The 18,021-nt window shown below is 36.5% G+C and overlaps 1 protein-coding gene across 3 annotated transcripts in view; it reads left to right on the top strand.

Annotated features, from left to right (window-relative positions):
* The first annotated feature begins 8,792 nt into the window (after positions 1-8,792).
* The window catches only part of NOL10 (nucleolar protein 10), a 121,225-nt gene continuing 111,996 nt past the window's right edge, over positions 8,793-18,021 (top strand). For all 3 annotated transcript variants that reach the window (XM_044663637.1, XM_044663638.1, XM_044663636.1), the window contains exons 1-3: positions 8,793-8,858; positions 11,562-11,607; positions 16,785-16,883. In XM_044663637.1, coding sequence (XP_044519572.1) covers positions 8,793-8,858; positions 11,562-11,607; positions 16,785-16,883 — 211 coding nt within the window. The remainder of the gene's footprint in view (positions 8,859-11,561; positions 11,608-16,784; positions 16,884-18,021) is intronic.

The following is an 18,021-nucleotide window of genomic DNA, read 5'->3' as shown; positions in this document are numbered from 1 at the left end:
TAGGGTTTGGAGTTTTTCCTACTATCATTCATATGTTCCCCTTTTGGTGTGCTCCTCAACATTCGTGGGTTTCAGTTAGCATTAATTAACTTATAGTAGTCAAAAATAATTGTTAAGTGCCTACTATATATTCCAGGTACTAGAAATACAAATACAAAAAAGAAAGATGTACATGTGTGTACATATATACCTAAAAGTTATACACATGCATACATACACATACTTTGTGGAAATCAGTTTTCTTGTTTACTCTAGAAACTAGACAGAACAGTCATAAGGATGATGAGTAGCTACTACATAATAGGCTAAGTAGGCGGCATTGTGGATTCGGTCCTGGACATGTAGATAGGAAGACTTGACTACAAATCCTGCTTACTTAATAAGGGGCATAAGTCTCTTATTAAGTCATAGAGCTACTACCACAGTGTTTATAAGCATATTGGCCCCATATACTTCTATAGGATCTGTTATTTTAAATATAATCCTTTTATTATTTAAAGGATCCTTTATTGATCAAATCAGTGTACATATATATGTGTATAAATACATTTACAGATAGAGGAAAAGAATCTTTAATGTTTTAAATTTAATTCTTCTACTATTGAAAGGATCCTTTATTGATGATGGTCAGAATCCCTTGAAATCTGGTTTCTCACACAGTTGGTTTTTCATATTTAAATCCCACCCCACTATCTTTTGAAGTATCCTTTATTGACTGGAGCAGTATCTTAGTATTCATATGTAATATATTATTAACATATCACATTAATATATCAATATAGAAAATAATAATTTCATATTACATTAACATAATCAACACAATATGCTTTATATATTAATGTATTTTATTTATAATATATTTGCTATTTTAATATGTAATATAATTAATGTCATATATTTTAGATATCAATGTAAATATAATTAATGTCATATATTTTAGATATTAATGCATTTTATATTTTATTTATATTACATTTACTATTTTAATATGTAATATAATTAATGTCATATATTTTAGATATTAATGTAAATATAATTAATGTCATATATTTTAGATATTAATGTATTTTATATTTTATTTATATTATATTTACTATTTTAATATGTAATATAATCAATGTCATATATTTTAGATATTAATGTAAATATAATTAATGTCATATATTTTATGTATTAACGTATTTTAAAATTATTATAATGTATTAATCATATGTTATACAATATATAATGTATTAATATATAATTAATTAAAATAAGAAATTCATTATATCAATATATTACTATATAAGCTATTAATTTCATATTACATTACAATTAATGTAATATATTTCATATATTAATGTACCATAATATATGTTACACATGAATACCAAGATACCACTCCAGTCTCTCTCTCTCTGTAATATATATATATCTCACACACTATAGGTGATACATACTACACATAATTATCATACAGAATATGTCACTATATATGTACATGCATGTACACATTCATAAAAAAGGAGCTTTTTATTGCACATATGTTTATATATGTGTGTACAGATTACATTTTGTGTGTGTGTGTGTGTGTACATGTGCCATACACCCAGAAGAATGTAACAAAAGATCCTTTAAAGGAATGTAGGGACTTAAACAATGTCACTGGTACAAGGAGACATCCTGGGAGAGGAGTGAGGAGTTCTGTCTGGAAATTGGGCCGGGGCTGCCCTCTGCTGGTGGCAGGCCTCCGAGGCTGGAGGGCAGGAACAGAGCCTGGCAGCACAGGCAGAGAAGGGCAGAGAACTGGCAGGGAGGCGGTCACTGCTCGTGGGCCACCCGCAATGAGGCAGAGGCTCCTGGGCATCTGCTGTCAGGGCCCGGCCCTGCAGTGCCCTCTCTGGGGAGCCGCGGCTCATCTACAGGCGCCGATATTTTCCTTGAACAGTTTGTCCGCAGCATGAAAGCCAGTTCTGTCCTGTATTCCCTGAGCTATGACAGTCAGCGGAGGTTTTGACAGACAGAGGCTCGAGCCGTGGAGCCATCATGGTTTGCTGGCTTAGATGTGCAGTTGACCGAGGGCTGTTGCTTCCAGGATCTTAGTCAGGTCCTTTAAGGATTCTTGGTCTGGATTTCCAGACCTGCAGAATGGTGAGGGTGAGACTAGGTGCTCACTAGTGTCTCTTCTGGCTTTAAATCTGTGATCTTGTAAGTCATAATTGGGCCTTTGGTGACTGATAAAAAGGTTACATAAACAAATACATGTAGTAAAAACTGATAAAAACTGAGAATGTCATCATTTGAAGGAATAAAACTAGAGATTCAGACGGTATGGTTTCCCTCCCGCAGGAACTGTGGCCACATGATTTTCCCGGCCCATGAAAGAGAAGAAGAGGGTTCACATGCAGTCCATATGAAAAGTAAGCAAATATTAGAAATACAATGTTTAGGAACTAAAAGAACCAGACAAAGAACGATGTCTGAAGCAAAAGCCAAGTTCAGTCACGATCACGATCATTGCCAGTCAGAGGGATGAATCAGCCCAAGACTGTTCCAAGGGAGATTTCAAAGTTTAGGAATCTAGAGGCCCTGACACTTATACAACAGGATACTGAATTAGACAAAGAAAATTTATTGCTACATTGGTGGGGTGCAAGTTTTTTTCCTTCCTCTTCTTCTCTGTCTTTTGGCCTTTCTGGCTTCCTTTAAGTCCTAGTTAAAAGTCCCACCTTCTACAAAGAAAACCTTTCCTGATTTCCCCTTAATGCTACTGTTTCCCCTCTGTGAATTATCTCCAATTTATCCTATTTAGAATTTGTTTTTTCTTTGTTTTTAAACCCTTACCTTCTAACTTAGAACTGGTACTAAGTACAGATTCTAGCAGAAAAGTGGTAGGGGCTAGGACAGTGATGGCAAACCTTTTAGAGAAGGAGTGCCAGGCTCCACCCCCACCCCACCCCAGACCAAGTGCTGTACCCCTCCCTCCATGTACCAGGTACACTACCCCACTCCCCTATGTAAGGAATAAAATTTAGGTATTATAGATATATATTAAAAATATGTGGCCGCCAGGAATCAACAATTTAGGTTGATTCCGTAATTAAATCAGACTCAAGTCAGCATCGGGTTGAAGAGTTTATTTACAATCGGTAGGTAAAAGTAGGAATAAAGAGAAAAGTAGAGGCTAGTCCTGCCTGGACTGAGAGAGAAGAAGGTTATAAAGCTTAATAATGAAGCTGTAAGCCACAGGGCCCAACAGCCAGATAGGCAGAGTTTAGAATTGGCCCAGCTAGGCAAAGGAAGTCAGCCTAACTTACCCACGTGACAATATTGAGTGTAATCTGTCTGTGGTCTCAGGAGATGCTTCTTCTTCCAGTTCGAGAAGTTCACTAACTTACTTAAAGAGATCGTGTCTTTCATCACTTCCTGTGGTCCACCTCTAATTCAAATGGACAAATGGCAGTTTCTACATTGATTTGGACTGCCCAAAGGGCCGTCCCTTATTCTTGATTTGTTACTTATTGTCACGTGTGGGTAACTCGTCTCCCCTCCCCACTAAGGGAGCTGAGAGTGACATCATTAGCACGCCTGGGTTGAGTAGATTTTTGACTATTAATGGGATCGAGCTAATTCTATTTACACCTACATACACACAGGGGAGGGAGGAAGCACTCCCATTGGGCTGCTGGGCAGAGGGGCAGGTGAAGTGAGGAATGCCCTCAATGAGTGAGGAAAAGGGGAGGGGAGTGGCCGGAGCCCCCTGCTCCCCTCCTGCTCTGCCGCCTGTGGGCCCACCTTACCCCCTATGTACTACCATTGGCTGCTGGGCAGAGGGGTCAGGGTTGTGAGAGGGGGAGGGGAGCCCCTCTGCCAGAGTCCTTTTGCCTTTCTAGTAATGTCCTCCAGGGGAGGAGGGAACCACAGAGGAAGGGTGGCTGAGTGCCCACAGGGAACATTCTGTGTGCCATCTTTGGCATCATGCCATACGTTTGCCATCACTGGACTAGGTAATTAAAGTTAAGTGCCTTGCTTAAGATCACACAGCTAGAAAGTGTCTGAGGCCAGATTTGGACCCAAGACCTCCTATCTCCAGCCCTGGTGCTCTATCCACCTAGCTGCCCTGACTCAATGACTTTCAATATACCAGCTGCCTTCCTCTGGACACTTTTCTGGCTTATTAATGTTATTCCTGAACTACAACATCCAAGATCATACCTAATATTCCATTTGTGGTATTGCACTCAATTCTGGGCACCAGAGTTTAGGGAGGATTTTGATAAACTGGAGAACTTCCAGAGAAGGTCAGTGGGACAAGTATATTTCCTACTGTATTCCTCCTCCAACTCCTTTCCAGAGAGCTGTCCCTTATGTTAAATTATAAGGAAAGGAAACAATTTTTAAAAAACTAATCTAAATATCAGAAAAGTTTGTCATTACATGAAACATCCCAAACTCTTTTTCCTTACTACTATAAAAGAGATAGACAGTAAAATATCTTCTTGGATGTCTTCTTTGGGACTATCTAAGCTTGGTCATCATAAATCCACAGCATTTGTTTTTTATTACTTTGCTCTCATGGTTTTTTCCCATGTACATTTTCCTAGTTATCATATATATTATGTTATCATATATATTATTTTCCCGGTTTTGCTTACTTCACTTGCATCAGATCATAGTGTAAGTCATAGTTATCATATATATTATGTTATCATATATATTATTTTCCTGGTTTTGCTTACTTCACTTGCATTAGATCATAGTGTAAGTCTTTTCCTGTTTCTTTATATTTATTATACATGTTTCTTTAAAAACACCATCACCACCAAAAATTATCCAAACCCTTACCTTCTGTCTTAGAATTGATATTAAGCATTTATTCAAAGGCAGAAAAGTGGTAAGGGTTAGACAGCAAGTGACTTCCTCAGGATCATACAGCTAGGAAGTGTCAGGATAGAGTTGAAACCAGGACCTCCCATCTCCATTCCTAGTTGCCCCTATTAGATGTTTCTTATAGTATAGTAATATTCCAGCCATCCCCTTTTAAGGAACAAGTCAGATCTATATATCAAGTGGGGCATGACATAATTACAGAGAGCTGCCTTCTTAATCCAGTCCTAGGTTTGGTCATTGCAATGTTTAGTATCTACTAGTGTAAGGCAATGTGTTAAGCACCAGGAATAGAAGATTAAAAAAAATTATAGTCTTATAGTTACATTCCTTGGCTCCTTTATAAGACTCATTGTTATAGTGGGATGATGGGTAGGTAGGGTAAAGGGAGAACACTTTATTAGGCTTTCTTTTCCATTCCAAAGAGCCACAAGCTAATGAGTGATCTATAAACAAAGATAATATTGCCAAGAATAGTTGAGCAAGTGGATTTCTAACTATTTTTAGAGGCAGCTAAGGTGCCACAATGGATAAAACAGAAGGTCTGATGTCAAAAAGACCTGAGTTAAAATTTGATCTCAGATACTTGCTGGCTGTGGGATCCTGGGAAAGCCACTTAACCTATCTTTGCCTCTGTGTCCTCATCTGGAAGATGGGGATAATAATAGTTCCCACTTCACAGGGTTGTTGTGAGAATCAAATGAGACAATAATTGAAAACACTTAGCACAATTTTAGCTACAGACACTTATCTACCTATACAAGCTATTATTATTATTATTATTATTATTATTATTATTATTATTATTATTATTATTATTATTATTATTATGGGGCTTCCTATAATTAGAGCAGTATTCCGTAACAGTAATTTCCAAATATTTTTCATCCTCTAAATATACTAAACAAAGTTACAAAGTTGAACAAAATCAATCGATTCAGTAACTTCCTCTGAGAGTTGTTTGGGAAAGTCTGAGCAAGAGATAAGGATGTCTCCATAGATCTAGCAAGTAGCCAAAATCTGAAGGAGCCAGAAAATCTGAGAGAAATGTAACTGTGAACCTGGAGAGAATATTCAAGAGAGATGAAGGTATGCAATATTTGGTACTTGTAGTTCCTCATTTCTCTATTTAGAAAAGGAAAATATGTATTTCATTTTCAGTTCTCCAGTGATCAAGATTGGTCTTTGTAATTAATCTGAATTTAGCTGATTGCTTAGTGTTGTTTTATTTTACATTATTGTAATTATAATGTATAGTATTGTATGGCATTGTCTTGGTTCTGCTTTCTTTGTTTTGTATTAATTCATAAAAGTCTTTTCATGTTTCCTCGAATATCTTAAATGTTTCATTTCTTATGGTTTGATAATATTCCATTACATTCATATAATATAATTTGGTCATTTTTACTTTCTTTTTCCAGGTTTTTGCTATGTAGAAAGTGTAACAATGAATATTTTTGGTGTATATGGGACCATTTTTCTATCTTTGACTTCCATAGAGTATATATGCCCAGTAGTGATGTAACTGAGTCAAAGGGTATGAATGATTTGGAGACTTTTTTATCACATAATTCCATATTGTTTTCTAGAACAGTTGGCCCAATTTATAGGTCTGCTAAAAGGATATTATAGAACCATAGATTTAGATTTGGAAGGAATTGTAGAAGCTATCAGATCTGGCACTCTGATTTCACAGATGAGGAAACTGAGGCACAAGGAAGTTAAGTGACCAGTCCAAACTCATCTTGCTACTAAATATTTAAGATGGAATCTGAACTCAGATGAGTCTTCCTGATTCTAGGCTGGGCTCTCTATCTGTTCTACCACCTAGTTATGTTATTTGATCCTAATATCCACTAATATAGGTTTAGTATCTAAAACAATGAAGGTATTAGTTCTACTATCCTCTGCCCTGGTCAAACCATACCTAGGGTACTGAGTTTAGTTCTGGCCACTTCATTTTGAGAGGCTCATTGACAAGATATGGTACCTAGAGGAGGGTGATGTAATGATGTAAATTGATATTTTATTTATTGGGCCAGTTGTTATTGATCTTGAGTAACAACTTTCCCAGTTGCATCCAACTTAGGCTTCTTTTTCTGGCAATATTGGGGTATTGTACTTTGATCTGCAAGGTACTATAATCTGTTGTCTTATGAGGAATTCTATCACTGGTGTAATTCTTTCAATGGCTTCCTTAGATAGTGGGTACTGTGGGATTGATGGGGATGGTCCTCCCTTAGTAGTAATCTTTACTGGTACAACTGATTTTTGTAACCCCAGGTCTGTTGAACTTGATGTCCATAATGCCTCAGGGATACCTGAAGGGATTTCTATATACATGGGTCTGTTCTTTATCTGCATCTGGGTTTTCTAAAAACAATACTAGAATTAGGGATAGGCTCTAACAACTCCTCTGGTAGCTCTAGAGATATATCACCTGCTGGGGTATACACAATTGTTGCCTGCAATTTACACAGCAAGTCCCTCCCCACAAGATTCATTAGGGATTTAGGCATTAATAGAAATGAATGTTCCACCCTCAGGGGGCCCAGGGAAACCATCCTGGGTGGTAGCTTCTTAACCTCAAAGGGTATCCCTGAAATCCCTACAACTTTCATTGATCCCATAGTATCACAACTTTCATCTGGTGAGTTTTTTTTAACACCGATTTCGAAGTCCCAGTGTCTAGCAGTCATACAGATTACCTCCCACTTTCAGGGAAACATGGGGTTCAGTACTATTTGGGGTAGAGTAGACTGGAATAACTGGTGTTAATAATTCAGGATCAGCAAAAGCTATGCTCTTTATCCTGTCCTTCACTCTCTAAATTCCTTATTTCAATTTCTTCATTTTCAGTATATACAGTGCCCACTCCCCTAGAAAACGTTCATAATGAATTGCCGGCATGTGCTCCCTTTTGTGTGTTGTCACTAGCCACTTGCAAATACTTTGGACAGGCCTCTTTTTTAATACATGTCTGCATTTCATCAGCCTGGTTTGTCCTGGTAATATCTGTCCTGGTATGCATTTGTATAGCTAGGTCTCCTGTCCTGATATTCATAACTAAATCCATTTCCAAACTCATGTCCTCTAAAGCCATTGCACCCTCTGCCTTGGTTTCCCCTGAAATAACTTCCATCATTTCTAAAGTTATTGGGAAATTATCTGCCATTCTGCCTGAACACTTGTCCCCATGGTCTGCAATCCCTCATCAAATGGTCTTTTCTTCCACACATGTAGCAATGAGGACCCTGACTTTTAAAGTTTCTTTGTTGATTATAGAACTGCCTCTGTGGTTTGTATTCTAGTACTACAGCTACAGTTTTTTCCTTCAGAACTCTGATCAATGCAACAACCACATTTCAAAGTACCTATTATAAGTATACCCTGACAGAAAGGTGAGTTCTCAAGTTGCAGAATGTGACATATATTTTAAGAAATAGTCAACATGAGAACTTGTTTTATCTATGCATTTGTTACAAGGGTTTTGCTTCTCTTTCTTTTTTCAATAGAGAGGTTGGGGGAAATGGTAGAGAAAAAACAAAAGCTTTAACAAAATAATTCCTGGGGGAAACAAGATCACCATATCTCCGCCTGGTCGGGCCAACTGGGACCTACTCAGGAGGAGCACAAGAGGCATTTCCGGCGCAGAAGCGTCAAATTCAGCCAACGAAGGAACAACTTCCGCTTTGACTAGTCCCGGAGCGAGAGAATGCGCATGCGCATTCTAGCAAAAGCGTACGGTGGGTTGGGAAAGGACGTGTTTCTCTTAGCTTTCTCTATTCCTATAGTAACCGTTTTCTACTTCCGCTTCTCTGGCTCTCTGAAGCAGGATGTGCGTCATCGGAGCGCGCCCGCCGTCGCAGCTCGTGGGTTGAAGCTTTAGACTTCCCTGCCGGTGCTGCGGGTACAGAAGAGATATCATGCAGGTCTCTAGCCTCAACGAGGTAAAGATTTACAGCCTGAGCTGCGGCAAATCCCTCCCTGAGGTAAGTTTCGTGCTCTCCTTTCAGGATTCCTGGAATTCTCTGGGTACTCCGGGTCCTTTTCTTATTCCAGCTTTCCCAGCCCCCGTATCTCGTGCTCATTTTCTCGGGGACGTTCAGGCTTCTGTAGGCTTCATAGACCCTGCATCTTTGAGGCATCACTAGAAAAAGGAAGAGACGCTTTCTCACGGAGGCCGGGGAGCTCGTATATACTCCCTGCCACGGACAGAGTGCTGGGAGGGATCTTAGAAGTCAGCTACTTCATGTCCACATTTTAGAGATGAAGTTGAGGCTCAGAATAGTTAAGTGACTTTCCCAAGGTATCGTGTGGAGAAGGGAAGATAGAGATAAATGTAAAATAATAAACGTTCTCCACAGGTGGCATGAGATATTTCAGGAAGTAGTGGTATCCTTTCAAACTGGAAGTGTTCAGACTGGCGGAGTAGTAACCGTCTGTCGTGGGGATGTTGTAGAAGGCTTGGTTTTGACTAGATACCCTCGGAGGTTCCTTCTCTAACTCTTGGATTCTTTGATTTTTGATCATGACTTTTGAGGGAATTTCTAGTTTGGCTTTAAAAGAAAGCACCTTTGAAGACTTATTAAGAAAGGATAAGTGTATGAATTGATGTAAAGCTCATTTCACTGTGAGTAATAATAATTCTATTACTTTTATAATGCCTGGGATTTTTTTTTGGCTGACCTCAATGATGTTCATTTATTCGTTAATGATAATATTTAAAAGAGAAAGAGGCCATATAAATCATCCAAGTCAAAAGAGAACTAGATGCCCTTTTAAATCTCTTTCGCATATGAAATTTCACGATTCTAGTTAATCTAGGTGATTGTCTGTTACCCTTATGAGTTTTATATTTACTAGTCTGCCTCTTTGCTTAAAAGACTGAAGAGATAATTCAGCTCATATTTAGACTGCTCAGAGCAGTCTTATTTCTTCTCTGATCATTACAGATTGCATTTGATAATGCTTTGGTTTATTATTTATGCTGCTTGTGACAAGTAGTTCTTTGACAACTTCATGTGTTAGTTAATTGGGAATCCTGTCGTTTTCTGTATCTGACCCAATAAAGTAATGTTTTAAATTTTCTTACAAGTCTCATGCCTGCAAAATTCTAGTTATTCAGGTGTTTTTCAATAGTAGCTTCAGTGTATTCATTAATTCGAGTGAATGCTTGTTTTCTTGAGTAAATTCCAAATAAGATGTTATCCATGTAAACATGAGATTATGTTGTAGATTAGTATTCAGGTCTCTTAGTCCCTTGTTCTGAACTTACTCTTCTATATGTATTTGCTTCAAGAATGCAGTCATTTTGTATACAAATTTCTGAATGAGTTGCTTTTGTAGAAGTTTATAGTTTGTTGATTCAAGAGGGCATTTTGAGAATTGAGAAATGTGGTATAGAAACCTCAACTTTGATCTGGTTTGTATTTTTAAGTTTTGCTACCATAAATCATAGAAACTGAATAAAGAAGACTACTATTTTACTTTTAGACTGTAAAATTTGACAATGTGATAACAAGAAAGTTGGATTAAAACTCAAATGTTAAAAGGTAGTGAGTAATATTGTTCAGTTGCTAGCAATAGCAACAAACATATTTACTTTATTGAAATTTACTGGTAAGTAATGCAGAATGGAAATTGTTCAGCAGGGTACTAAGAACAAAGTCCATAAGGGAACTCAGTATCATTTTGTTTCTTTTGAACTTAAAGTGTCCTCCCTTATTGGCTCATCACATGGAATAGAATTCTTTTGCTTGCTTCAAACAGCAAAAGGGAATTTGGTATAAGATTTTTTTGGGTTAACAAACTACTTTTATGGTCATGTATTTACTTGTGAGTTTGCTAAAATTACTTTTGTTTAGTTTTGTCTCCTAATCAAATATGGTAATATGATACCATGGAAAGAATCTGAGGATCTTTTGTTCAAATCCTATCTCTAATACTAACTAGTTTGTATGATCTTAGGCAAGTCTTGTAAACTTCTTGGGGCTTAGTTTCCTCAAGTGGAAAATGGAATGGTACTTTGAGGTTCCTTCTAGATTTAAATCTATGATCCAAATCGTATAGCCAAAGAAAATAGTCATATTTTTTCAGTACATCACAAGATGAATGATTTTATCATTATAAGTATTCCTTCCACCAAAGCTGATTACAATATTAACATATCTTAGATAATTTTCTGAATTGTTTGGGGTTTATTGTTCATCACCTTGTGGCCAGCTGTCCGATGATGAACATGTTTGGCATTTATCTAGATTGACACTACTGAAAACCTTTTCAGCTTGGTAGGGTCCTATCAGAACTTCTGTTTTGCTAACCTATGATCACTGACACCAACCTATGAGGAGTTTAGTGGATCTTAATTACTTTGTTATAATTTTAAAATAATTCTTTGCGGCAGTTAGGTGGTTACATAAGCAGAGTGCCAGGCAGCTCTGGAGTTGGGAACATTTGGGTTCAAATGTATATTCAGCATGGCCTAGCTGTGTGACCCTGGCAAGTCACTTAACTTCAATTACCTAGCCTTTAACTGCTTTTCTGCCTTGGAACAGAAGGTAAAGCTTTGAAAAAATTCCTCAAAAAAGAGAGGTTCTTCTGTATTATATGAAGTTTAAAATGTACTTTTTTTTTTAATTAGCTATCATCTTTGTATAATATAATAGTTACGAGAAAATACATTTTTTCCCCAGTGGCTTTCCGACAGAAAGAAGAGAGCACTACAAAAGAAAGATGTTGGTGAGTTTAATTTTTCATTTCTCCAAGAGTATAATTCTCTAATTTTATTTTCCATTTGTACTATACAGAACCTAGAGGAAACATTTCTTTATAATTAAATTCATTTTGGATACATAAATCAGTAACTGAATCACAGATTTTCCTAGAAGCTTATTAGATTTTAGGTGTGTATTAAAAAAAAGATGAAAATGTTAAAGATATAAACTCCTTAGGATATGGTAAATAATTTCTCTTAGATTTTTTTTGCACTATCTTCTTTGCCACATGTCAGAGATTTACTTTTGATTGATTTTTGTACTTTTTGTTTGCCTCCTTTTTGAGAATAGTTAAAAAAAAATGAAAAAATAAACAAACATAGTATCCCACTTTTAAGTACAGAGGACTTAGTACCAAGCTTGTAAATTAAAGCATAAAAAACAGGCAAATTATATTTTAATAAATTCTAATAATATTTGCTAATAAATATTCAGGTTTATTTCTTCTCTTCTGATGCTTGAGAGTGCAGTATTTTCAAAGCCAGAGGGAAAAAAATTCATTCATATGCTCGTTTTGCCATTAAGTGCTTCACATTTCTCACTTCAGGTTTAAACTGCTTAGCGAGTTCTCCATTTAGAGTATAATAGCCTGGCTTATTCAGCAAGTATTTATTGAGAAACATGATAATATTTCTGATATAAGAGTGTGGAGAATTGAAGTAATTTCAATTTCATGTTTGATGTTAGAATAACAATACTTTATTTTGATAAGTTTTTATTATCACTTATTAGAGGTAGGAATTGGACCTATTATTTCATTGGTATGCAGAGCTCCCAAATGAGGAAACTACTACTACCAGTTTATAGTCTTAGAGCACTGAGAAGTTAAGTAACTAGCCAAGGGTCACACAGCTAGTATATGTCAGGAACATAATTTAAATGCAGATCTTATTGGCTTTGAGGTCAGCCCTCTATTACTTCATGTTGTCTCTGTAACTTAGTAATGATGAACAAAAACAGTCAAAAAATAGTGATTATAAACAAAATCATAAATTCAAAACTGATTAATTTTAAAATGTAGTAACCTAAACAAAAGAATGTCAGGGGGGGCAGCTAGACGGCTTTTTGGATTGAAGTCCTATGTCTGGCCTCGGACGTTTCCTATCAGTGTGACCCTGAGCAAGTCATTTAGTCCCCATTACCTCACTCTTACCCCTCTTCTGCTTTGGAACCAATATATGGTATTGATTCTAAGACAAAAGGTAAGGGTTTTAAAACAAAACAAAATGTTAAATATCTTATTTCCTTTTTTTTTCGCCCTTCTAATCTCTTTTATTTTCTGTATTTTTAATTTGTTGTTGTTGCTGTTATAATACCAGTGGTGGGGTGGGTAATTCCTTCCTGGTGCAGATTACAATTCATCCTTATATTTTCATGTGTAATTACTATTATAAGCAAATAGGTAATGCAATGGATAGAGTACTGGACCCTGAATTAGGAAGTTGTGAGTTCAAATCCTACCTCATATTTATTAGCTATGTAATCTTGGCAAAACACTTAGTCACTGACTGCCTCATCTGCCAGTTTTCTGATCTGGACAAAGGGGGTTGTTGTAGGCAATACAGACCCTGGTATTGATTAGTTTTAGTAGTTGTCACTAGTTGTTGACAGTTGAGGGAATCAACTGTATTAACTATTAAGGAAATTGCTGGAGACTAGTTATAAAATTTTTCCTATTTATCAAACCTATTAAAAAGTAAGAAGACAGGAAAGGAAAGTAGTGATATTGAATTTTATATATATATATTTCCCTAATCTAAAGAGTTTTAACTAATAATCCAATCCCAATTCTCTTTCCCGCAAGGGAATTTTTCTTCCTTGAAAACCAAGGCTAACCTCACTCCCTTTCTTATCTATTGAAATAAATCTAACTTACTAAGCTATTCTAAAGTATATCTTAAGTAATATAGTTTCCTTATATTAACAAACTTCTCCAGCAATCTTTCCGCTATTTATAAAATAAAAGTTCTTCTCACACACTGTGGGTATCCACTGCAACTGTTGTCTGAAATTGAAGCTCCCCTTTCTGGGGGAGATTAGCTCCATCTGCTGTCTGCTTTTTTCTCTATTTGTAGACTCTGTCATGAACAAAACTTTCTCCTTCTCCGTGCTGTTGACTTCTAAGGTCAAGTCTCCAAACTTTTCCCAGAAGGATCACAGGGAAAAACCACATACATCTCAATTTATGCAGAAACCAGCTAAATGCTTTATTTTATTTTATGCTGAAGACCACCATAGCTCATCTCTGAACTAACTGTTTAGTTTGTTTTTTCTCTTGCTACATTTAGAGGACAAAGATATACACACACATACACATACACATACAGATGCACCATACAGGCACATATTTGTATGTATAGGTAGGTATTTTACCCCCAGTAGATTTCCCCTTCATTATTTTTCAGTTTCTCCTTATCTGCTTCCCTACTGCTTACATACATACACACACATACATCTCTGTTCATGAAAAACAAAACCCTTTACTCAATACATTTGTACTTATATCTCTCTTCCCATTTGTGGCCTCTCTCCTTCACGAAGCCATACAAAATCAAAATGTGCCTTCACTGCATTTCTTCACACCTTTTTCTGTAGTCTGGCTTCTGATCTCATCATTCAGTTGAAACATCTTTTCAAAGTTACCATTGATCACTTAATTGCCAAATCTATTGGCTTTTTCTCATCCTTATCCTTCTTGACCTCTCTGCAGCCTTTGATATTCTTTTTTTTTTTTTTAATTTTAAACCCTTAACTTCTGTGTATTGACTTATAGGTGGAAGGAGTGGTAAGGGTAGTCAATGGGGGTCAAGTGAATTGCCCAGGGTCACACAGCTGGGAAGTGTCTGAGGCCAGATTTGAACCTAGGACCTCCTGTCTCTAGGCCTGGCTCTCAATCCACTGAGCTACCCAGCTGCCCCAGCCTTTGATATTCTTGATGACTCTTTTTTCTTTGCTTGAGTTTTCTTCTTTTTTCTTCTATTTGCTCTGTTTTCTTTAGGTTCTCCTACCTGACCATTCTTTCTTAGTCTTCTTTGCTGGATCTTTATCTAGTTTATGTCCATCAACCCTAGGATGTCCCCCAAAGCTCAGTCCTGGGCCATCTTTTCCTCCTATTCTTTTTCTCTTTATTGGCTCCTATGAATTCAATTATTATGTCTATGCTGATGATTCATCTATTTATCCAGCCCATGACTCTCTTCTGAGTGCCCAGGCATTACCAAATGCCTTTGGAACTTTTAAACTGGATGGACATCTAAAACCTAGCATGTCAGAAACTGAACTTATTATCTTTCCTCCCAAACCCTAAACTTCATTTATTACTTTTTTTTTTTTTTAAACCCTTACCTTCCGTCTTGAAGTCAATACTGTGTATTGGCTCCAAGGCAGAAGAGGAGTGGTAAGGGTAGGCAATGGGGGTCAAGTGACTTGCCCAGGGTCACACAGCTGGGAAGTGTCTGAGGCCAGATTTGTTCATTTATTACTTTTGAAGGCACCACCATCCTACTAGTCAACTCGATCTCTCAATCTAGGTGTCAACCTTGAATCCTCATATTCAATCTATAACTAAGTCCACTTTCATGGAAACTTGTGTTTGCTACCTTGTGTGTCCTCTTCTCTCTTTTGACACTGCCACTCTCTCTGGTATTATAGGCCCTAATCATCTTAAGCCTGGACTATGGTTGGCCTCCCTGCTTCAAGTCTTTTTCTGCTCCAATTCAGCTTCCATTTAGCTACCAAAGTGATTTTTCTAAAGTGAAAGTTTTATGTGGCTCCTTTTTACCTCTAAGATCATATATAAAATCCTTTTTTAAGTCTTAAAAAATGACCTTTTTCTGTCTCTCCAATCTTCTCACACTTTCCCTTCTACTACTCTTTGATATAGTGAAACTGACCTCTTTACAGTTTGCACAAGATATTCCATTTCTATATTTTCATTGGCTGTCTGCCATGGATAGAATGCATTTTCCCTTCTAGCTTCCTTTAATTCTCAGCTAAAATTCTACCTTTTACAAGAAAACTTCCTAGTCTTCCTTAATGCTGGTGTCTTCCCTATGAAATGCCCTCCAAAGACCATGCATAAGTCATGTTTGACCATTGTCATTTGCGTGTCTCCCTTTATTGACTGTAAGTTTCTTGAGAGCAAGGCCTTTTTTTTTGTCTTTGTGCTTATTAACATAGTGCCTGGCACCTAATAAGGGCTTAATAAATGCTTATTGACTAATTGACCTTAGTGGTGACATTTTATACTTTTCCCATAATCCCACAGCTAATAACATCTTTATGATTTTGTCACACTATAACATCCTGAACACATACAATAGTAAATTAGTGCAGATAAATATAAGAATCAGCTCCTTACTATTTTTAGTAGGTTTACTTTTCTTGCTTTCCCTAAGATTTTAGCCTGGGCTCATCTGAATCAAATTGGTGGTACTGATATGACCAAAGGGTGGTGATGACTTTTTTCTTACCTGAGTTGAAAGTTCTATAGAAATAAACAAATAATTTTCTATTTCATTCTTTATATTGAAAATAAAGGGGGGCAGCTGGGTAGCTCAGTGGATTGAGAGTCAGGCCTAGAGACGGGAGGTCCTAGGTTCAAATCTGGCCTCAGACACTTCCCAGCTGTGTGACCCTGGGCAAGTCACTTGACCCCCATTGCCCACCCTTACCACTCTTCCACCTAGGAGCCAATACATAGAAGTTAAGGGTTTAAAAAAAAGAAAAAGAAAATAAAGAAGACCCAGGGGGTCATATGGAGGAAATTTTGGTTAAATTACAAGAAGTTTGTATCCCTTTCAACCTAGTTGGTAGTAGTTTAACATTTATTGTACTTTCTTTCTCCATATTATTTAATTCTATGGATATTTTCTTTGTAGAGATATTTTTTGGAGTTAATGTTTGTCACCTCTCAGATGGGAAACTAAAAAGTGCAGACTCATGAAACACAAGGTTTAAAAAAGAAACCCAGTAGTTGTCCTTACTTAATATAGAAAACAGTTTGTGGTTACTATTGGTAGTTTTTGATGTGAACACTTTGATTGTGGGACCTGGACCTCATTTTTTTCTTTAGAACAAGTAAGTGCCTGGTAAATTTCATGTATTCATTTATTAATTTTTTTTTTTATTCTGTCTCTCCAGATGTTCGGAGGAGAATTGAACTTATCCAAGATTTTGAAATGCCCACAGTTAGCACCACTATTAAAGTGTCAAAAGATGGACAATATATTTTAGCAACTGGTAAGTTTTACTATTTGATCTGTCTAAATATGGGTGATGAGACTAGTCACTCTTAAGTATACTGTAGTGGTCCACAGTCATTTTGACAGTTATTATTGTAGCTTACAATTTTAAGTATATTTCAGCAAATTATAGAGGAAAAAAAATTATAATTATAGTTGTCCAACAGTAGAAGGGGTTACCTCTATCAGTTCTCCATCCCAGAATTATCTTTAATTAGAGTTTGTGCAATCTCTTATTCAGGACATTATAAAAATATTATGTTTTAGATTTTTGTTGTAGTAGGAGACATCTTATGTCTCTTCTAACTTTTAAGATTGAATCTTTTATTAGCTTTCTTACTTTTATGATGTATCACCATTTCACATTAGGAGTATTTCTTATTATGGGATAACTCAATATCATAAATACGGCATTTGCAAAATTCATATGGTATTATTTCCTCCCCTCTTCCCCTTATCCCATTAGTGACATGCTAATGGACTTGGGATGTTATGCATCCTGTATTTGTATTGAATGTTGGCATTTACTGGTCCTGAGATTTGAAGTCTTTACCCAAGCTATATTTAATATCTTTTATGGGGAAATCCCCCCGCCCCTCCAATTTCTTCCTCTCATACCACATTATAGAGTCAGCCCTTGTTCTTGAAGTTTGTGCTCCTGGATTACAAGTTTTCCTACATTCTATTAAGCTAAAAAAGCTTCATATGGCCCTGAGGACCATCTGCTTTTTAACTTTAGTCAGGTTAATTGAGGAGAGTCTTATAATCAAGAGGCTGGTCACCAGCTGATACTTTTTTTTTTTTTTACTCATAGTATCTCATGAGATCATTTACTAAAAAAGAAGAGGTTGAGAGTTTGAATTATTAAAGTATTTGAAGTACAATAATCACACAGTATGGACGCTCTTTTCTCTCCATAATTGTCAGTATTGTTACCACAGTTTCCATTCTATGCTCTCTACTTTCCTGATAAAAAATTTTCAGGTCATGTGAAATCTGAAATAATGCTATGGTTAACATATCACTTTGTATATGTTACAGAAAATTGTCATACACTGAGTGGGAACAGTAAATTGAAGAATGAATTAGATGTATATTAAATTAATTTGACATTGGTAAGATTTTGGTAGAAGCAA

Source organism: Gracilinanus agilis, chromosome 2 (genome assembly GCF_016433145.1).
Source record: "Gracilinanus agilis isolate LMUSP501 chromosome 2, AgileGrace, whole genome shotgun sequence".
NCBI lineage: Eukaryota > Metazoa > Chordata > Mammalia > Didelphimorphia > Didelphidae > Gracilinanus > Gracilinanus agilis.
Note: the sequence above shows the minus strand (reverse complement) of the source record. Positions and strands in the feature narration are given on the sequence as shown.